This window comes from Ovis aries, chromosome 21 (assembly GCF_016772045.2).
Source record: "Ovis aries strain OAR_USU_Benz2616 breed Rambouillet chromosome 21, ARS-UI_Ramb_v3.0, whole genome shotgun sequence".
NCBI lineage: Eukaryota > Metazoa > Chordata > Mammalia > Artiodactyla > Bovidae > Ovis > Ovis aries.
Window position 1 is genome coordinate 44,251,360 of NC_056074.1, and position 22,046 is coordinate 44,273,405.

At 59.4% G+C, this 22,046-nt stretch overlaps 1 protein-coding gene across 3 annotated transcripts in view; it reads right to left on the minus strand.

Annotated features, from left to right (window-relative positions):
- The window catches only part of SHANK2 (SH3 and multiple ankyrin repeat domains 2), a 513,188-nt gene that overhangs the window by 296,520 nt on the left and 194,622 nt on the right, over nt 1-22,046 (minus strand). For 2 of the 3 annotated variants that reach the window (XM_060404133.1, XM_042238157.2), the window contains one exon: nt 2,399-2,714. In XM_060404133.1, coding sequence (XP_060260116.1) covers nt 2,399-2,714 — 316 coding nt within the window. Of the gene's footprint in view, nt 1-2,398; nt 2,715-6,604; nt 20,833-22,046 lie in introns of those variants that run through there. The other variant, XM_042238158.2, reaches the window with a different exon arrangement.

The window sequence follows — 22,046 nt, forward strand, 5'->3', positions numbered from 1 at the left end:
GAAGTAGAATTTGAGGCCTCTGGGGAACCCTTTAATTCAGCTTTAGGCGGCTCCTGGCACCTGGCGCTTCTCCCTGGGGTGACTCGGTGCGAGAATCTAGACCAGAGCCAGGAGGGCTCCCGGGTCTGAGAATGAGACTGCAGGGGGAGGTGCGCATGGGCCCCAGCGCCAAGGTGTGCCTGGGGGGCGCTGGCACCGAGGAGGCAGGCTGTGACCCCGCCGAGGGGTCACAGCTGGCCTGCTGCTCCCGGTCACAGCAATTGGCCTTCCCCCAGGACACCCTGGGACACTGACCCCTCCACCCAGACTCCTGGTCCCCCTCCCCAACATCCCTGATCGGAGCTGGGGGTGTGGCATCAGGAAGGACCCCGGCTGGCTAGGGGCACCGCAGGCAGGCTGCTGCTACTAAGTTACTTCAGTCGTGTCCGACTCTGTGAGACCCCATAGACAGCAGCCCGTCAGGCTCCCCCGTCCCTGGGATTCTCCAGGCAAGAACTCTGGAGTGGGTTGCCATTTTCTTCTCCAGGCTAGGCAAGCCCAACTCAACGGTGTGCAGCAGGATGGGGAACCGGGTCACCGGGCAGACGGCTGGACCAAAGAGGGCACTTGCCCCTCAGCAGACACGCCGAGCCAGGCCAAACATACAGCGCTGGCTCTCCTGGGATCACCGAGGGTGAGGGCAGAGCTCAAGGACAAACTCCCACGACCCGTGCTGGCTCCAGGACCTGGCCTCAGTGCTCTAATCTGGGAAATGGGGACGCAGGGCCTTCCATGGAGGATGATGGGGTGAGCCAAGGCGCGTGGAGCAGCATGTGAGTCCACGCAAGACTGTAGGTGGAGGGGTGACAGGTCAGAGACAGCGCTGCTTGCTCGCTCCGACTAGCACTGAGGCCCCGGTCAGGAGTCCACCTCCAGGAAGTCCCAGCCTGGACAGACAAACGCCGGAGGCCATGCGAGGAGGGTGCGGGTGTGCCTGGGAGCTGGAGCTCTGGGTGGGACTGCAGCCTCCTGCTGGCATGGGAGACGGAGCAGGGAGAGTCCAGAGCCCCAGAGAGATGCCTGGGGGTTCATGCTGCGTCTGGCCTTTGCTGGCCTTATCTCCCCATCTAGAAAGGGGACAAGAATGGGGTTGCCAGCCCCGGCTGCTTCAGAGTCTGCTGAGACGCACCCCCCGTCCCTACCCCTGCCTTGTGGGCAGACAGAACAGCAGCAGGCAGGGCTGTCACTGCCCCGGCCGGGGCTCGTCACACCCTCAGCTCCGCCAGGGCTCCTCGTGGCCATGAATGCGAGCGCTCTCTCAGGCTCAGGACCACGCACCATGAAGCCTGGTCCGTGGAGAAACCCAAGTGTCCAGCGACAAAGGGACAGACAAAGAGGATGCGGTACACACATACATCGACACACTGCTCGGTCATAAGAAAGAACGAAATAACGCCATCTGCAGCAACAGTTGTTTTTTTTAAGTTGCTCAGTCGTGTCCGACTCTTGGCATGCGTATAGTCCATGGAACTCTCCCGGCCAGAATACTGGAGTGGGTAGCCTTTCCCTTCTCCAGGGGATCTTTCCGACCCAGGAATCGAACCCAGGTCTCCTGCATGGCAGGTGGATTCTGCACTGCAGCAACACAGATGGGCCTAAAGATGATCACAGTGAGCGGAGTCAGTCCGACGAGACCACAGTCGTAAGACATCACTGACATGTGGACTCTAAAATACGGCACCAGTGAGCCTGCCTGTGACTCAGAAACAGACTCAGACACACAGACTTGTGGTTGCCAGGGGCGGGGGGCAGGGGGTGGTGGAGGGGAACCTGGGGCTCACAGAGCAGACTGTTGCGTACAGAACGGATACAACGAGGCCCTGCAGCGTAGTGCAGGGACCTACACCCAATCTCGGGATGAACGTCAGTGGAAAAGAACACACAGAAAGGATGTATATAGCCGAGTTACTCTGTGGTACGGCAGAAACTCACACAGCGCTGTAAATCCACTCGACCTCAAACAAAACCCCCCACATGGCCTCTGGAGGAGCTCTCAGCCGAGCGGCCCGGCGCCCTTAGCTCTTTCTCTGACCAGACTTCTCTTTTAAGACCCTGAAGCCGATGCACAGGAAAGGAAACAGCCCCAGGCACCCGCCCCATGAGCCCAGTGGGGTGCCCACCCTGCCCCAGGCACCCGCCCCACGAGTCCAGTGGGGCGCCCACCCTGCCCGGTGCAGTCGCTAGCTCTGGCTTCCAAGTGTTCTTATCGTCCGGGTTGGATCCAAGCAGGGGTCCTGCTCAACCTCTGGTGGCGCCCTGAGGCCCAGAATCCAGGGCCCCATGCACAGAGGTGCCCCCTCCCCGGTCCCCCTGGACTCCCACCCCTCCCGCACCCCCCCCAGCCCAGGTCGCTCCTTACCCGACGTGCCAGGGCTGCTGGGGCCTCTTGGCGTCCTCGCCAGCTCCACCCAGCCTGTTGAGCGAGGGCGACCGGCTGCGGGGCCCGGGGGTATAGCTCCCGAGGGTCTTGGCGGCCCCATCAGCCTTGCTGGGCGTCTGCTGCAACAACTGGGGCGAGAGGCTGAGGTGGGAGGTGGCCGCGCAGACAGCCCAGTCAGGTGCGCCGGCGTTGAGGTTGTTGTCGCTGTTGGAGCGCAGCAGGAGCCGCGGGGCGGCCAGCGTGCTGGGGGGCCGCCTCCTGCGGTTGGAGTACGCCGGGGCCTCTCGGAAGGGCACTGGGTCAGAGAGAGCGGGAGACGCGGGTGAGTGTGCGTGGCACCGTCATCCAGGAGGGGTGCCTGCCTCTCCCCCCTCCCCACAGCTGCCCAGGACATGGATGCTGCGAGCTCTGTGCTGAGCCCCCGAGGGCCCCCACGTGTGCAGAGCTCACCCTGACACAGAAGCAGACACGGGTGGAGGCGGGGAGTGTCCCCCTTGCACAGAGGCTCAAGCCAATGCTTGAGATGGAAGGGGCTCGGGTCGCACTTCCATCCACACGTGCCCACACCTCCAGCAGCCCAGAGATGGTGGACGACTGGCTGCCCCGGCTCACAGCAAGGACGGCGCACAGAGGCAGCCGTGGAGTTCCTCCTCCTCACCGCAACCCGCACTGGGGGTTGGATCGTGTCCCCCCAGATCCCTATGTTGGAGGCCTGACCCCAAGCACCTCAGAATGTGGCTGTCTTTGGAGATCGGGTCTTTTAAGAGATGATTAAGGTAAAATGGGGTCAACTGGGGGTCCCTAATCCCACAGGACTGGGGTCCTTGTAAGAAGAGGAGGTCAGGACATGGACACACAGAGGGACGACCCTGTGAGGACACCCTCCTGGGGTGTCTGCACGCCCAGGAGGGGGCCTCAGGAGGACCAGCCCCGCCCACACGTGGGTCTGGGATTCCAGCCTCCAGGACTGGGGACAGTGAATGTTTGAGCCGCCCCATCTGTGGGGTAGTTACAGCAGGCAGGGCAAATGCACGTGGCTCCCTGGCTCTACTGGTGGGAAGCCATCTGCCTGAACCCCAGTGTGCTCCTTTCTCCACCCACCAAACCGGGACCGGCAGCAAAGCATCGAACAGGAGGCGGTGGACCCACCTCAGCACGCTCCTCATGAAGCTCTAGACTGGAGACAAGCCCCTCGCTCTGGGACATCAGCCCAGCCAGGGGCTCAGAACAATGACACAGTCCTCGGGTACCGCGAGGGCTGGAACCCACGTGGTGGGCACCCCGCGTTTCTCTGAGGGCTGGAGCCAGAAACAGAGTGTCCTTTCCAAGTGTGTGCACGCTCAGTCTCTCAGGCTTGTCTGACTCTCTGAGACCCAATGGACTGTAGCCCGCCAGGCTCCTCTGTCCTTGGGACTTTCCAGGCAAGAATACTGGAGTGGGTTGCCGTGCCCTCCTCCAGGGGATCTTCCTGACCCAGGGATGGAACCCATGTCTCCTACACTGCAGGCGGATTCTTTGCCCGCTGAGCCACCAGGGAAGCTCATCCTTTGCAAGAACAGGCATCTAAAGACATGCAAGCCTCCGGGCTGCCGGGAAGCAGCACGGAAGCCATGACAGGCAGCCAAGAACGCGAGCCTCCTCGAGCTGGCCCTCCACAAACTGGACTGCAGAGTGGCAGGAAGACACGCGCCCTCCTGGAGGGCTGACTGGGACACGGGAAGACCAGCGTCTCAGGGGAGAAAGGCGAGTTCAGTACCGAGTCCCGCACGGTCCACCGCTCCGGCTGCCCGAGGTCAGAGGTGGTGAAGTTCGTCATGGAAACCAAGGACAGCTGCACCCCACCCAGAACCTGGGCAACCCCCTGCTGGAGGGCTGGGCTTAATGGGGACAGAGGTGGTGCTGGGAGAGCTCCACCGAGACAGCTGCGACCCAGTACACCCTTCGCTGCTTCCCTGGGAGGCAGGACCATCCTAGGAAAGCAGACACACGCAGCCAGCCTGGGAAAGCCGCAGGGAAACGGCACGAGGCTTCCCGAGGACGCACGCTCGGAATTCACACCTTGGCTGGTATGGTTGTGAGAACCTGGCAGTGACCCACGGGGGAGGTCACGCTCTCTCCAGCAGTGATGCCAACCTGCTCCCTCTGAGCCCGTCTGTCAGGGCAAGGAGCACCATCACTCGCATCCACTCCAAATTCTTCAAAGCAAAGCAGCTCTTCAGCACCAGCCCGGCCGGGAGGGAGACAAGGAGCAGGGAAGGCGTGCTCCGTGGACCCCCACCTCTGGGGCCCGAGAGGCTGCCCTGTCCAGGGCTCAGCCCCTGGGGAATCAGTCCTTTTTTTGGGGAAAGTCTATTTTGGGGAAAAGTCCCGAGTTTGTCTTTGCCAGTCACCGGGGAAACTACCCCCATATCACTGCCACTGTCAGCATCAGACGGCAGCCGGAAGACGTCTGGAAGGACTGAGGGTGACCTGAGCCCCGCCCAGCAGAAGGGCAGGGGGACAGGAGACCTCACTAGCACGGCGGGTCCAGGATCTCAGAGAGAGATGCTCTTCCTGCCGAGATCGTCAGCTGCAGGACCACAGCACCGAGAGGAAGCCAGCCTCTCGAGCAGATGCTCGCAACAGAGCCCCCTCGACTTTCTGCCTCATCCTTCCTGCACCCACCCGAGGACAAGCCAGAGCCTGCGCGGATGGAGGGGAGGGGTCACCCCAGCTCGGAGGGAACACTTGCATTCTGTGATGTGAACTCATGCTGAGGCTCCCAGCTTCCCTGACCTTAGAGTCAATTCTATTTTCCTGATGGTTATAAGCGGCTACAAACGCCCTTGATGGAAAGTGATGGAATTTGGGGGGAGCCCTGCCAATAGCTAAGACAGACTCAGAAGGGGAAGAACAGTCTAGGGGAGAAGGGAACAGCGTGAGCAGAACACCATGCCCCCAGATGAAACCCCCTTGCTGAGCACATGTTACCAAGATCAAAGTCCCAGAAGGTGAATCTGGGCGCATCGTGTAAGCAAATGTGCTCAGACAAAGGCTGTCTTTTCTGTACGCGCCTGAGAACCAGGCGGAAGAGGTCTTTCAGACAGTGGCAGCAATTCACAGGGGAGGGAGGTTGGGGGTGGGGGGTGGCGGCTGCCCTCGGAAGATTAAGGGATGAAAGAGCTGGGACTTCTGCAAATACCTTCTGCTCCAAGGAGCCAGTGAGCTACTCAGCTGGACTCTCATAGGTGATGTTTCAGTGAACATTCTAATGAACGTTCTCTCACTGAATTACCAAGATTCACATTAAGTTCATCTCCTGTGTGGTGTAATTGGAAATTCTTCCATGTTTATTTTTTGGCTTGGGCTGGGAAGTATCTCCTTAATTCCTCTAACCTCACATCTTCATAAACCTCCCGGTTTCATAAAATGAGAGCTCCCTGTCTTAACCAACTAACCGGAACCCGCCGTGGAAATGCTGCTGTTTTATTTTATTTTTTAATGTGCAAAGGGTTAGAAATACCTCTTTTCCTGTCTGAGAATGATTAATATTCCACCCAACTGTTTCCTTTTTCCAGGCAATCTGCAAACTCTAAGTGGGTGGATATTTTCTTAGCTTAGCCTTCCATGCATGTATTTATACGTTCCTTTCCCACAATACAAATTGCACAAAGCATGCAGAAAAGCAGACGCACTTTCAAAGTCTGCCACCGTGCATTTCCCACCCGCTCCCCGAAGCCGCAACCCGGGGCGGCCAAGGGACTCCAAGCGCCGGTTCTGAAAGCGCCCCACCTGCCCAGGGCCGCCAGTGGAGTCCCGGGGCTCCTTGCTCCTGCCTGAGTGCTTGGCAGCCTCCAGGCAGCGGGCAGGTTAGAGCCAAACTTCCTATTTTCCACAGGACTTAGTTCCTTAACAGTTAGGCTCTGGATGCACCAACAATGCACGAGCTACATTTCTGCAAGGGGCTGGACACGTGGGGGGAAAAAAAATGAAGCCGACACCTCCAAGTGGGTTAACAGTCCAGACCAACTACAACAAAGCCCGATCACCCACCAGAAGTAATTACTCCCTTAACACGGCAGGAATGAATGAAGGGCAATTTTAGGAGGACCGGGAGTCCCCGGCTTCCCCCCACCCCCCCGCCGCCCGGGCCAGAAGCTGCTTGTTCCCATGCACTCCGCGCCCTACGGCTGGCTCTCCGCTTACCTTCCTTCTTGGTGAAGGCATTTAACAAAGACTTCATTTTCCCTCCGACTTTGGCAGCGGTCCGCTCATTATATAACCTTCTCGACTGGGAGGAAGGGAAGGGCCGCCCGGCCCCTGGGCGCCGGAGCAGTTTGGACCCGGGGAGCGGCGGCGGGCGTCTGGCCACTGCCTGCCTCCGAGCATAGCTGGGCAGGCCAGACCCAGCGCGCTGGTGACGGAGCCCACCCCATACTCTGTCTGTCAGCTGGGAACCAAGCGTGCGTAGACTGAGGCTGCTCTCAGAGCCCACTGCCGCTCCCCGCGCCCGTCATGGGAGTCGCGCTCCCCTGCTTTCGTGATCAGTGCATCGGGGAGGAGGCTCGCAGGCGGGAGGCATCGGTGAGCCCCGAGCCCCGACCATCCAAGGGCTCAGACCCGCCCGGGGCGACAGAGCACAGCACCTGTGCTTTGCTGATTTTCATTCAAAAGAAAAAGCCAAGTTTTTCCTCACTCTCCACCGCCGCCGCTTGTCCGCCAGCAGACGTGGGGGTGTCGGTCCTGGAGATAAAACGTCCCGGTTCCAGATAAGCCACGAGCCAGACCCGCGTTAACTGGGCAGCCAGTGCCAGGCTTCTGGAATCTCTGAACGTGACCCAGATTTCCGTTGCCAAGAATCAGACACAAGGACCCATTACTTCTCTGGCTCCCCCCCATGGAGGTAATGACCCTGGAGAAAACAGGATTTCCATCCCCCTTCCTAATTTTTTTTTTTTTTGGAAACAAAAGAGATGAAACAATTAAAACTGCAGCCCAGCCAAAGCTCGTCCTAATTCCAGGCAGCTGATAAAAAGCCCGTTCCGAGCCAGGCTGCACGTTTCTTACAGGAGTCCGGGAGACACACAGAGAGGTGGCAGGGAAAAAGTTCTGCCTGAGCAGCAAACACAGAGGGAGGGGCCGTGGCAGGGAGCCCCACGGCAGGGGGCACGGGGTTATTTCTACACAAGGAGAAAGGTCTTTCCGAAAGCTTAACGGAGCATCCCAGGGAGCAGGCTCTGATGCCTGTGCTGCTGGGGCTGTAATTAAGTGTGCGATTTTTCGGTTGCTAAGAGAGCTGCTTCTGAAATTTGAAGGGAAAAAAAAAAAAGAGAGAGAGAGAGAGGAAGATGGGATGAGACGAGGCAAAGCACCGGGAGCCTGTAAGTTGAATTCCATATGGTCGGCTTGCTTTGTGTCAACAAAACCGGCAGCGGCAGAAGCTCTGGGAGCCTCTCTCCATGGGACGCCCAGGGCTGGCCGGACGTCTGTCCACGGTGGCGAGAGCGTGGACCAGGTGCCCGTTACCAGCTGAGCACTTGAGCGTCGTTTCACTCCCACGATGCCCCATTGCAGGGCTTAGCGCTGCCTTCAAACTCTGCCCCGGGTGACCCTCGCCTGCCACACCGGAGCCCAGGCCACGCCTAAGACTCGCCCTAGCAGACACTCAGCCACTGGTGCGTTTCACCCACGAAGACCTGACAATCTGCCCCGCGCCACTCACATCCCTGCGGGACAGAGCAGGTGACGGCAGGGGCAGGCTGTCTTTGGACGTGGGTGCCAGGCTGCAAAGCTTCCAGAAGCATCTCTCTCAGATGCAGAAACCAACAAGGGTACAACTGCCCCTTCTTGGGGAGCCTGCCACTGCCCCCCCCCACCCCCCGCCGGTGAAGGAACCGTCAGGGATCTTCAAGGTGGGCGTGTCCAGTTTATCGAGGGTGTGCTGGCTGGCTGCCCCGGCTGGGACAGGATACCCTGGTGACAGTGACCTGCAGGAGATCCCCCCCAGAGGCAGGGCCCCTGCCACACGGGCCCCAGGAAACCCTCCGGGGAGCGGGAGGGAGGCACTGCGAGGCTCAAGCCGATGCCACCCCAGAGCGCGGGCCTCCTCCCGCGCCAAGTGCCCGCGACACTCTTGGCCTCTGCTGTCCACAGGGAGCACGTGTGGTCCACAGCTGGCGGGCAGTGGCCGAGCCCAAGGCCGGAAGTGCCCCCCATTGCCAGCTCCCTGTGTGGACCTGGGGAGGAACGGGTGGGGAGGAGGTGGCTTCTCCGGTGCCCCCACGAACATCCCGTGTCTCTTCCGAGGGAGGAGGACCCCTCACCCCCAAGCTGGGAGCAGAGCCAGAGGCGCCCAAAGAGCATCCACCCGTGGCCCAGGTGGGGACACTCCCGGCCCGCCTCCCCGGCCCTGCGTTCAGAGGGACGGTTCCTCCTGGTGCCTTTGCCCATAGTAGGAGCAGAGTCTGGAAATGACAGGCCCCCGGCTCCTGGCCCAAGGGCGGGCCATTCTGAGACAAATCCTGGCTTCCCTGGTGGCTTACTGGCACAGAACCTACCTGCTAAGCAGGAGCCACGGGTCCAATCCCTGGGTCGTAAAGACGCCCTGGAGGAGGGCATGGCTACCCACTCCAGTATCCTCGCCTGGAGAACCCCGTGGACAGAGGAGGGTCTCAAAGAGTCGGACACGACTGAGTGACTAAGCAGCAGGAGCCCCCTGGAAACAACAGGGCCCCGGCTGCCCGCCCGAGAGCTGAGACGAGTCTGAGGCAAATCCCAGACCAGGGAAGAGGCCGGCAGGCTGGGGGCAGAGGGGGCCCCTGGCTCCCGATCGCCCCGCCTCCAGGTTCCATGTCCCAGGGTGTGCGTGCACCCGGGCTGTGCAGGCCCGGGGGACAAGGCAGTGAGCGAGACGGAGATGCCAGCTCCCTCCCAGGCTGCGCGAGGGGCAGGGTGGGCGCGTAAGAGCAGCCTTTGGACATAACAGGATGCGAGGGGCCCCAGGAAGCACTCCTCAGCCCGAAGATTCCCATTCCCATTCCTCTAATAAGCAGACAGCCTCCCCAATCACCACTTTCAGGAATCCGAGCAAACGATTCACTGAGATTAGCAGCAAGAGCTTAGGTTCATGTGCAAACCTACTGTGTGCCTGGCCCCGGACCAGAAATCCTGCCAGGAGGGAGGCGGTCCACTCCTGACTCAACCCACCTCGTCCATGTAACGCTCTTCCCCACTGGCAGGCATGCTCTCCTTGAATACTTCCAGCAACGGGGAGCTCACTAGCCATGTACTGGCTCTGCGCCCACACACACCAGTCTCCTTCCCCATTGCACCAACATCATTTCCACACCCGCCATACACTGATTGGAAGGGAAGGCCAAGGCTTTCAGAGCACAGACTTCATCCCAAGAAGTAAAGTAGGTTGGGGGTGTCAGAGCTCAGACGCACACAGATGGCTGAGCTTCCCTCCCATCAGCTCCTGGACCTTTTGTTCTGTTGCCAGGTCCTTGGTGGAGCAACCACAGTGACCACTAGAGGCTGTGCTGGCCACCCTGCTGAGGTCAGGTTTCAACTGGACTTCATTCCAAATGAGGGGGAGAAGGGAGAGCAAAGATTCTGGTTCTGAGCTGGGCTGGGGTGAGGCGGGTGGCCAGTGGCAGTGGGTGGGGTCGGGGATGGCATGGGGTGACTCTGTCCAGTTGCTCACCCGCCCACCCACCCCAAAGGATGACTGAGCATCTTTTGAGTTGGGGGGCTGTTTGAAGGACAAAAAGCAGGAGGAAGGATTAGATGGAGCCTCCCCAAATCAGACAGCTTCCAGGAAGGAAGAAGGTCACCCCAGAACGAACCCCAAACTGTCAGCCGCCTGTCCTGACCCGTTGGGTCATCAGCTCGGCCCCAGCCAGCCCAAGTCCAGTGCCAAGCCCTCGGCAGGAGGTAATAAACCAACAGAAGCTCTGCGTGAGCGCCTGTGTCCGCTCCCACTCCCCCAAGGCCCTGCACGGTTTCGGCCTCTGCACCCCACCCACTGCCCCCCCTTACTCAGACCCGCCTCCCAAGCCCTCACTGTCTGAGCCCTTCATTTGCCACGTCTTTTGACAACTGCCTGACAACAGGCTGAAAATAATTTCATTTCTCATATAAAAAAGGCTCTTCGCACATCAGAACATTTCAAGACGCTATGAAGTCCTGGCAGGGAAGACGCGCCAGGTGTTATAAACACGCCTGGTGAGTCTGCAGGGCTGCTCCATGGGGACGGTCAGCCCACCTCCTTCCCTGTGCCGGCCAGCAGGCGAGCGCTGGACACGGGGCCACGGCCAGCATCCGACTCAGGGGCTGGCTCTGTGTCTTACTGCTCGGCGGCCCTGGGCTGGCCAGACACCCCAGCTCGCGGATTCCCCACCTGCAAGGTGGGAACAGCCCAGCGCATCCCCAGTGTCGGCTGTGGGATCACATGAGTTGTATCTGGAGCACGGAGCAGGGTGGTCAGCCTTCTGGGGTTGAGTCCCAGCGCCTGCACCTCCCAGCTCTGAGACCCCGGGAGAGACACCACGTGTCTGCCTGTTTCCTCTTCCATTGATGGGGATGTGCCTGCTGCTGCCGCATAGGAGGCGAGGAGCAAATCAGTAATAGTAACGTCTGTAAGTGCCTGGGTTTGAAGGCTGCCAACAATGGCTAAATAAACACTTTTAATTAAAAAAAAAAATAATTCTGTGAGTGAACATCGAGTCAGTCTCCCTGGCCCCCACCCCAGCTCCGTGTCTGTGATAAGCCCTCCCAGGTCCCTTAGAATGCATTTACACAGTCTCTTTGGGTGCCGCCTCCTCCAGGAAGTCTCCCTGAAGGATCCAGTCCCTGGAGAGACCTGCCCACCCCCAGCTGCCCAGGGTCGCCAGGCCAGCAGTCCTCCCTGGGGGTGTTCTCAGTTCCATGGCACATCAAGCAGGTCCAGCGTCCAGCTCCCCATCACTCTGCAAATGAGGGGGGAGTGGTGCTCCCACAGCTCTGGACATGAGTGAGGATCTCCCACCTTGTTTGGACTGTTCCCAGGCCCTTTCCCAGGCCCCCCAGGTGGTCTCCTGGGCTGTGGTCTCCTCCCCTGCTGTGCCCCGTCCAGCCTCCACCCACCCCCACGTCTGCCCTGGTCCTGCCTGCCACGAGGAGGCCCAGCTGGGCACTGCAGGAGGCCCGCCTCACCCGACGGGCAGGCGCGCTGGGCATCGGGCAGGCCTGGGTCCTCAGTGTCCCTGCCAGGTCCTGCCCGCCTGGGGGTGTGGGCAGCTGGGGTCATCCTGGGGCTTGGAGGGCTTCCAGGGCTCCAGGTGACCACGGCCGGGGCTCTGACCCAGGGGGCGCACAGGCCGGGCCGGAGGGCACAGACCCAGCTCGGGGCAGTATCGGCTCCGCCGTGGAGCTCCCAGCCCCGGTGCGCCGGTCCCCTGGGAGCCCCAGAAGTCCTTCAGAACCACCCCTCCCCGCACCCACAGCCAGAGCGATGTTTTCAACGAGACCCTGGCGGACGAGCCAGTGGGGCTGGGGTGTGAATGTCGCCAAGGGTCCCGCAGTCCCTGAGATGGCACCGTTCCCCTTCTCTTTCTGGGTGGCCTGGGGACTCACTCAGGGCCCACCTCCTCTTCCTGGTAGCGGGCTGCAGAAGGGAGAGCCGGCTCGGGTGGAGATGGGCTGGGCAAGCAGGAGAGGCCCTGAGTCTATTTCTGCCTCAACGCAAACTTGCGGAGGCGGCTGTAGCCTCTTGTCAGACAGGAGGCCCATGGGGAACTGAAAGGAGGAGAAGAAACCCCAGAGGGTCTCAGTGGCCCACCAGCCCCACCCTCCGCCTTGCCTAACAGAAATGACAACCAACTGCCGGGCAGGAGACCGCCGACGTGTGCAAGCTCCTTGCTCGGCTCGGGGGAGCAGAGAGGCAGCGGGTCCTGGGGGGAGTCTGTGGGGCCAGACCTGGATTCTTCCTGCCCACTCCCCACCTGAGCCAAAATAGCAGACCTCGCTTCCTTCCCGCGTCGCTTTAGATAACTGTGATTTAAATATTAGTAGGCAACATTTCTCCATCTCACAATCATTGTTCAATGAATCATACGTTTATAAATAACAGGAGATATAAAAAGGCGTCTCGGCAGTAGTGCGGGGGTTATCTCTGAGCCAGCATGGAGGTGTCTGCGAGAGGTGGGACGTTCCAGCAGCTGGGACCGCACAGGGAGGGAGGCGCTGGGCCTGGAGGCCCCGTCGAGGCCCCTGGGTGGGAGGCAGGGGCACTGATGAGGGGGCTGCAGAACTGCCCCCCCAGGGTGGGGGGGTCTCACCCTAGGGTGGGGGTCTCCCTCCAGGGCTGCCAGGCTCAGGGCTGATGGTGGCAGAGCTCGGAGACTCCGGCAGGGGCTCCACACCAGCCCTGAAATAGGGCTCTAGTGCCAAGACCAGGTCAGAGCGGGCACAGGCAGAGGAGCTTTGGAGGGCTGAGCTGGGGCTGGCCACAGGGAGGATGAGGGTCCCCCAGGTGCATTCCGGAAGGACTCCAGACTCCAAACTCTGGCCCCCATCTCCTCCCTCCGTGTAGCTTCAAGTCCTGGAGACCTACTGTGCGCTGGGCCAACACTCTTACCCGGCCGTGTGGGGCAGCAGGCAGAGCAAGCGGCTTCATACAGAATGCCAGGGCGACCCTGGGTGGTCCCTCTGAGAGCCCAGTGGTGAGGACGCCTGGACTCCCCAAAGGGGGACCTGGGCTCAGGGCGCCGAGACAAGTCAGCAGTGCCCAGCCCACTGCTCAGCAGAACCATCCGAAGTCTCCAAGGCCAGGCACAGACTTCTTCCAGAAGTCTTCTGGGCACCTGGACAGTCAGGACCAGACTGGAGGTGCTGGGACCACAGAGAACCTCCGAGGCCACGGGGCGCCCACATCTCCGGACACACTGGAGAGCTAACCACACATAGAGGGATTTGTTGAAAGGCAGCCCTGGAGCTGGCTGGGGGGTAACCAGGGCGACTATGGGCTAGAGGCGGAATGTTGCATTCCCTGAATTTACATGCTGAAGCCCGTTCCCCAGGGTGACGGCTCTGGGAGGTGGGGCCTTTGGGAGGTGATGCTGGGTGTTAGCCGCTCAGTCGTGTCCGACTCTTTGCAACACGTGGACTGCAGCTCTCTGGGTTCCTTTGCCCAGGGACTTCTCCAGGCAAGAATACTGGAGTGGGTTGCCACTTCCTTATCCAGGAAATCTTCCCAAGCCAGGGGTAGAACCCGTGGCTCCTCGTTGCAGGTGGATTCTGTACCGACTAAACCACACGGTGATAGTATCAGTGCCCTTATAACCAGAGGCGTGGGAGACAGCTCTCTCTCGGCCCAGGTGAGGACACAGCGAGAAGCCAGGAAGAGGCCCCTCGCCAGGAACCGAACTGGCCTTGATCTTGGACATCCAGCCTCCAGGACTTCTGTGAGGGACAAATGGACGTTGTTTGAGGCATCGTCTGCGGTGGTTTGTGAGAGCCACCTGACCTTCAAAGACACCACATGTGGCCGACCATGTCCCTCTGCCCTGCAGGCCCCCAGGGGTCTCCACGCCATCACCTCTACGCCACCCCCACACAGGGCTGGGTGCTCTCAGCCCTGTTGGTGCTCCGTACACAGCTCTGGGCATCACCTCTGCTGTGGCCTCTACCTGGACTCCTTTACCCGCCCCTCCTGCCCTGGTTCTTCCAGCTCCAGCTCTTCAGCATCACTCTCCAGGTCGCCTCATCACAGAAGTGTTTCTTGACTGTCCTTTCTAGAAAGACAGCCCTCTTATTCTCTCTCTTAGCCCCTTGTCACTACTCCTCCACTGCATTTATCAAAATCTGAAATCACACCAGTTGTGAGTTTGTTTATACTGGTGTATTTTATCCACAGGGACTGAGTCTGTCTTTTTTTTAAAAAATTCTTTCTTTTACCGTTTAATTTCTGGCGGCCCTGGGTCTTAGCCTGGCACGCACAGTTCCTCTAGTTGCGGCATATGTGTGAGCTTAGGTGCCTCGTGGCACGTGGGATCAGGGATCAACCCAGGTAGCCTGGCTTGGAAGTTGGACGCTCAACCACTGGACCACAAAGGAGGTCCCCTGGGTCTGTCTGATTCACTACAGCGTCACCAGAACACAGCTCAGCCTCTCACAAGACACCTGAGCTTCACCCCCGCATTCAGTAAATGAACAAACAAAAGGGCGCTTTCCTCCCTCAGCCCCTGGACTTCATCGCTGCGGCCTGCGCTGCACTTGCTTCACTATGAAACACCTGTTTCTAGGACTCTTCCCACCACGAACACTTCCTCCCTACAGCTGGAACCTGCAGGAAGGCATGGGGCAGGGCAGAGGCTTTACACAGGACCTAAGACCTGGCACAGAACGGGAGCTTAAAAGTACAGGTTCCGGTCATTAATATTTCAGGCCCCTGTCTGTCCACACATATCTGGGTGGTCTGTTAATTGTGGTTTCCTTTAGTTACACGTCTTGCTTTCCTGCTTCTTTGCTTGCCTAGTTATTTCTGAATCTGCATCAGCCATTGCGTTTGATATGTTGTAGAGACTACGGGTTCTGTTATCTTCCTCTGAAGAGTGTGGAGTTTCTCTAGCAGGGAGTGAAATGATCAGGACACGCTGTTCTGTGAAGGCATGGCTCTTATGCTTTTGTAGATGGAATCTCTGGAGGCTTGGTCCTTGCAGGAGGTCCTGACTTCCGGGGCCCTTCTGGGGTTCTGGCAGAAATTCTCAAGTGTTTGCCAAACTCCCTTAATAAGACAGAGCTCAGCTTCCTGTTGTCTCTCATTGCCTCTTTGAGTTTTAAGCTACTGTGTTCCACTGGGATCCCTGGACTCTCATTTTGGACAAACAGTTTAGAAGTCAGTTAAGGATTTAGGGGGATTTACGTGCAGATCTGAGGACTCTCTCTTCTATTTCCAGCTCCTCATGCAGCCCTGATCGTGACCTTCAACTGCTGAATCTTCACCCCAGAGGAACTCACTTTTTGTCAGGGGACCCCCTCTTTCACGGGGGTCCCCCAACCACACACCTGCAGGCACACACAGAGTGTAGCAGTGAGTCCCTGACCTCCATGTCCAGAGGCAGCAGGAGGGGAGAGGAGACTGGCGAGCTGGTCAGCGGGCAGCGGCCTCAGAAAGTAAGGTGACGAGATGGGCACGGCAGCTGTCTCCTGTGAGCAGCCCGGGAGGAGCGGGGTGAGGGCTCTGAGGGTCAAAGCAGAGGTCGGCTCTTTAACACCACCCCCGTGTCATCACCATGAGCCCCACTCTGAACGCCCACACGGTGCAGCCCAGGCCTGGACCTGCTGCCCGCCCTGTCCTCTCTGCAGCCCAGTGAGGCGGGTCCTTTCACACCCACTTTACAGACGTGAAGACCGAGGCTCAGGAAGTGCCAGAATCCATCCAACCCCTTGCCCGTCACTCCGGGGCAGCACTGACCTCACTTCTACCTCTATCCCAACATCAGAGCCGGACGGTGGGCTTCCCCGGCGGCACGGTGGTAAAGAATCCGCTTGCCAACGCAGGAGACACAGGCTCGATCCCTGGTCTGGAAAGATCCCTAGGGCGGCAGAGCGACTAAGCCCGTGCACCCCGACTACTGAGCCCACGAGCTGCAACAACTGCAGGCCTAGAGCCCCAGAGCCCATGCTCCAGCATGAGAGACGCCTCCGCCCCACAGCTAGAGAGTGGCCCCCACTCGCCACAGCCAGAGAAGAGCCCGGGCCAAGGCCAGGTGGCGGCGTCCTGACCACCGCATGGATGAGAGCTGGGTGGAGCCCTACGGGGGGAGGGTGGGGGCTCATCTGGGAGGCGGGTGACGAAGGAGGAAGCCGGCTGAGTCATCTGTGTATCCTGACCCCACCTCTGCTTGGCTGTGGGTCCTGCCTCTGCTGGGCCTCAGTTTCCCTGTATATCCACAAGCGGATATAGTAGAATGTCCCCTGAAAGTCCTGACCAGCAAATCCGAGGGCCCTGTGGAGCGTCCTTGTCAGAGAGGTGCAGAGGGTTCTCAGGGCGGAGTAGCAGGATTTCAGGGGAGCAGCCTGGGTCGGCTCCCAAGCCTCTAAGAGACACCATGGGCCATCCTGAGGTGGTCAAGCTGGGAGCCGTGAAGGCCCAAGGCCACAGCAGTTCCTGGAAGGGGCCTGCCATCCGCCAAGTCCCGTTTCACCTGTGCCGAGGTTTGGCTCTGCAACCATGGACAGGCCGAGCCATCTCTCGGAGCCTGTGAGCGGGGCTCTGGTGATGCCCTTTGCACACAGGCCCTCTCAGAGGCCCCTTCCTCTGGAAGAAGTGGGAGGAGGGGAAGGGTCTGCAGCCTGCCTGCTGAGGTCCCGTGGCCGCCATGGGTGCCTCGGCAGGCCTCCTTGCCGAGCAGAGTGCAGCACGTCTCTCTCACTGAACCCAGCTCTTCCCGGGAGCCAGCGGCTCACGTCGTGCTCAGAGAGGAAGCCAAGCCCTGCCTGGAAGCTGAAGGAAGCTTCGCTGCAGAGGCCCATGAGATGGCAAGGCCTGTCCAAACCACGCCCCCCGAGTGCCATCCGGCTGGCCTGGCCGGGAACTAGGGGACACTCCCCATGCTGCTGGGCTTCAAGCTTTCACCTCTAGATTCCAACTCCGTGGTGAGTGGTTATGCCACCCTTATCCTGCCCCCTGGGATGGGAGGCTGGGCCTCGGGAATCCTTCCCCAGAGACCCTCAGCCTTCCTTGGGAGGGGCCACAAAGCCTCTGCGCCCCCTGGTGACCCCCCAGTCTCTGCTGGGGAGGAAGCCGAGCTGCTCAGGGTCCATACACACCCAGCCCTGCTGGCCTCCCTCCACGTCTCTGGATGGACAGAACCTCCAGCATCGTCATCCTGGCTATACGTCCTCCACGGCCTCAGTTCAGTTCATTAATACTCAGCTTTAAGAGAACCCAGCAAACGCCCCATTTTCCTAATGGGGTCAGCAACTGCTCCCGTGTACCAAACACCAGCTGTTCAGAGTCACCACCAGACAGCTCTGTTTCTGCCTCAAACTCACGCATCTTTCCATCTTAGGGGGATGACAACTTTGTTCCCCAAACTCCAAGTCGAGCCCACTGCAGCTACATCTTCAAGAGTGTCGTTTAAGACGCTACACGTGTTTCCACTGCGGCATAGACTTGTCCACTCCTAGCAGAAAAGCTGGGGAGGTGAGCTTGGTCCTGCATTCTGCCCTTCAAAGCAACTACCTACAGCCCCCGCGTTCCCAGCCACGCTGTGGTGTGTCACAGACTAGCTGGCGAGTCCACATACCCTGATTTTACGTGACAAACTCCTTAGCGTCAGGCTGAGCTGGCTTTTGGCTTTTCACTTGTATAAACAACACTGCCGAGAACAACTTGCGATTCTATTCCTAGGAGCGGAATTGCCAGGTGGAAGATCTGAGGGCTTCTACAGTTATGGACACACTTTTGCTAAACCACTTTCCCCAAAGAGTTACATTAGTGATACAACCAGGCCATTGGAAACGAATTTTCTCTTAGAAGAAAAAAAAAAAATTCATTTCTGGAGAGAGAAATAAAGAAAATGTATCTCAATCCGACAATAGTAAATTAAGAAACACGAGAATACCAGTGAGCTAATAAAAGCGCTCACACTTGGTGTGGGTTTTTGGAGGGGACGTGATTCTACGTGGCTGGGCTCATCATCACAACCAGAGGCTTCTCCTTCCAGCTGAGAAGTGGGCTGCGATAACACCAGCCCATCCAGGTTGCCAGGTAAGTTCACGAAGCTTTTCCTGTTTGGCTTCATGACCTTCTGCAGAGTCAGCACAGGCTGAGCTGATGACTCTGACCTTGGAACTGGAAGGGGCAGGAGGCTGCTGTGGAACCAAGGGCACAGGTAGACAGGAGAGGGGGGTCATCACGCCCCCGAGTCATCCACACAGACCGTCCCCAGGCATCTGAGGCAGGATTCGGGGCAACACCATAAAACTGAGATCCCATAGGAAGACAGGACTCGGGCGATGGAGGAGAGAGAGATGCCCAGTGAGATTAAGAATCAGATGCGGACGTCCTTGACGCTCTGGTGGCTGAGAATCCGCTTGCTAATGCAGGGGACAAGGGCAGGACCCCTGATCGGGGAACGGAGATCCCACAAGCTACAGGGTAACTAAGCCTTTGCCCCACAGTCTCTGAGCCCACGTGCCACAACTTGATCCCAGACGCCGTAACTTAGACCTAGCACAGCCAAGCAAATAAATATTTAAAAAAGAATCAAAGAGGTGGCCCTGAGTGAATGAATGCACGTTTCCCACACATCCCATTGAGAAATGGAAAATAAGGGGCTAGACCAAAAGACGAAAAGACGGTGTGCATTTCCAGTTTGCCAGCAGCGAGGCTGACATCAGACGCTGTGTGAGGTGGTGCTGTGTTGACCTAGCCAGCGCTTGACCCCGAGCTTCCTGCCATCAGACTGCAAGCAGCTCACAGTGGGGCAGCAAAGGACTGATGGTCCCCATCACCCCCAGGACAAAGGCGGCCCAGGGCAGTAGCCAGGGGCCCCCCAACATTGAGTTTCATGTCTTTTGCAAAGTGGAGAGGCAGGGAGGGGGATGGGAGGGTTTGGGACATGGGCCTTCAGGGGACAGCAGCCACGTACAAAGTCAGAGAGAGAGAGGAAGGGAGAGACCCGTCTATCTGGGCAAAAAAGGACAGCACCCTCCCTTCCGTGGGCCTCCTGGGGCGACAACTGAGCCCTCAGGGCCTCAGGCTGCGCTTCTGTGAATTAGTCATAGTAACAACGGTGATGCTGACGCCGGCTGATGCCGATGCTCTGCTAAAGCCTGGCTTTGGCACTGTGTGTGCCTCATCTCAGCACCAGCGCAACAAAGGGCAATATGGCCCCATGATGCCAGGAAGGTGACTCCCGCTCAGAGAGGGTCAGCAACCCACCCAAGGTCACACAGCTGGGATGCAGAGGAGGGGCCCAGAGTCTGCCCTCTCTTAAACCAGCTAGCGCTCCGGTGCCTGGAGGACCCACCCTAGCAGGTGCGGTGGGCACCAAAGGGGATGATCCAAGCCTGGAGCCTTTGGTGAGTCCCTGCAAGGAGGACACGTATGCCCAGGTTGCAGGATGGGATTTGGGAAATTATCCCAGTTTGCTGAACAGCTCCGAGCCAGGGGGCCAGGCCTCCTCTTCTGCTCTGATTAGGGGCACTACCTCGGCTGGACTGTCGGGGCCCCGGAGCATTTGGCTGAGGTCGTGGTTTCATAGGGGAGGGGTGCAGGCTGGTGCAGGAGGGGTACCCCATCACCCCCTGCAGGGTCCTGCGATGGCCTCAGGGAGACCGAGGCACCGGCCTCTGCTTTGGGCCTCAGCTGAGCTGTCCAGGGGTGCAGGGCTCCTTCGGCAGCTGGGGCGGGGCATCCTGCCTCACCCAGCACCACTCTGATGAGGGGGTCCTGCCACGCAGCCTTGTCTCTCAGGCCCTTGTCTCTGTGCTATTAAGCAAGAACACAAGGCCAGGGGGCACGCGGGCACCCCAGAGCCTGCTGCTGGCATTAACTATGTGGGGAGGGGGCATGCCTGGCTTCCAGGTCACCCATCGGGGTGGGACTGCCCCACCCACCCAACAGGGGCGCCACACATCCACCTGAAATTCCTCTGGACAGGGGCCCGGCTCCCACACCCTGCGGGGGCTGGTCTCTGCCCTGGCAGCCCCCCTACGTGGCACCTGGTCTCCATCTGCCAAGCGCCGGGTCCCCGTGCCAGCCCCCCATTAATTCAGGGCCCTGGGTCACAGATGCCGTGTCTATGCCATCTGAATAAGCCCTGGGGTCTTCACATAAATGAACTGAACAGGCTCTGCCTGGGGGGAACCACCACCCCTTAACCCCCCGAGCCTTCATAGTCTGGCCTCCAAGCAGGTCACCTGGGAAGGTGTGGACCAAAGCTGAGGACAAGACCTGGAGACGTGCCCAGGGGGCCCCGGGGTGGGGTGCTGGGCCGGAGGGGACCGGCCAGGGTGGGCTGCACGTCCCTGGGGCTCCGGGAGGCGGGCGGGCCAGGCTGGGGGCGGCGCCATGTGCATCCTCAGCTGCTGAAAAGAGCGTGAGGTCCAAGGCGCTTCACTCTCCAGCCCACGGAGCAGAAGGAGGCCTCTCCCAGGACAGCGCTCTCCGAGTCTCTTAGCTACGGCAGTATTATTACGACTTCCTAAAAAAGAAGCCGGCACCCTGGATTTCTACAGAAAATCTCATTTCAAATGCCGTGACGAGTGACTATTTTATCGAAATGTGTCTTACAGTATGGGTGAAATGATCTGCCGTGAGCTGCTGGGAATTTGGGGACTCAGGGCTTTGAGTGACAGCTGCCCGCTCTCTGAGCACCCCTGGAGAGGGAAGGGGGTACCCCCAGCCCACCTCTGGGCAGCCCCCCAGGCCCAGCAGTCACACGGTGACTCTGGTGTTGACTCAGCGTGGCTTTCCCAAAGTGAGTTCCATGGGACCCTGAGGGCCCTGGAGGCAGATGGTGAAAACAGGTTCTGCAGTCCAGGTTTGGGAAGTACCACGTCAGACAAAGCTGGGCATTTCTCTACCGCAGGCTCCATCTGGGCCTCTGATGTTCTGAACACATCCTGAGGGTCCAGGAAGAGGACAAAGTGGGCAGTGTTTCCAGCGGGCTTTGGCTGCGGACCTGTGTGTTGCAGAGCCGGCAGGAGCTCCTTAGAAGCCAGAACTCTGCCCGTGTGACCAAGGGCACAGGCTGGGGGCCCCCCAGACACGGGCCCTCCCAGGCTCCCCCCGGGGTGCGAGCATCTCACTTCAGAATCAGAGCTCTGCCCTGCCCTGTGGGATGAGCCGGCCGCCGGCAGCCATCGGAGACCCCCCAGGAAATCAAACTGGTACTTGATTCTGGGGACTGGTGCCACACAGACAGGTGGGCCTGCTCACCTGGGGCCCCCGCTCAGGGGTGCTTGCCCTGGGAGCATGGATGGCTGGGGCTCCGAATCATGACTGGTGGTGCAAACAGCCTGAGCTGAGCCCTTGGGACAATGAGCAGCCCGGCACGCCCACTGAGGGGACAGATGGCCTCGGCGAGGACGGCGGCTGGTGGTCACTGCAGGACTGCCGAGAAATGAGGGGCAGGGCCGGTGGGGGGCCTGCCTCCACTGGAGCGCACCAACCTCCCGGCCTCGGTTTGCTCCTCCATCAAATGGGAAACTGAAGCACTCGAGTGAGGAGGAAACGTGCGGACGCCCACGTCAGCTATTCCTGGCTCTTTCCTCCCTTTGAACGTTCTTCTCGTGGCATTTATGCAGCCAGAAGGAAACCAAAGCAGAAAACACGCAAACAGGAGCATGCCGTCAAAGCCACTGACAGCTGCCGTTTATCCAGGCTTCTGGACGACGATGGGCTACACGCTCCACTGCCTGTGCGTGGCTCAGACGCCCAGCTGTGTCGGCTCTGAGACCCTCTGGACCACAGCCCTCCAGGTCCTCCGTCCATGGGCTTCTCCAGGCAAGAATACCGGAGTGGGTTGCTATTTCCTCCTCTCGGGGATCATCCTGACCCGGGGTTGACGCCGCATCTCCTGCCACTGCAGGCAGATTCTTTACCAGGGCTTCTCCACTTTATCTTCCTTTAAAGCAGTTGTTTTTAATAGCG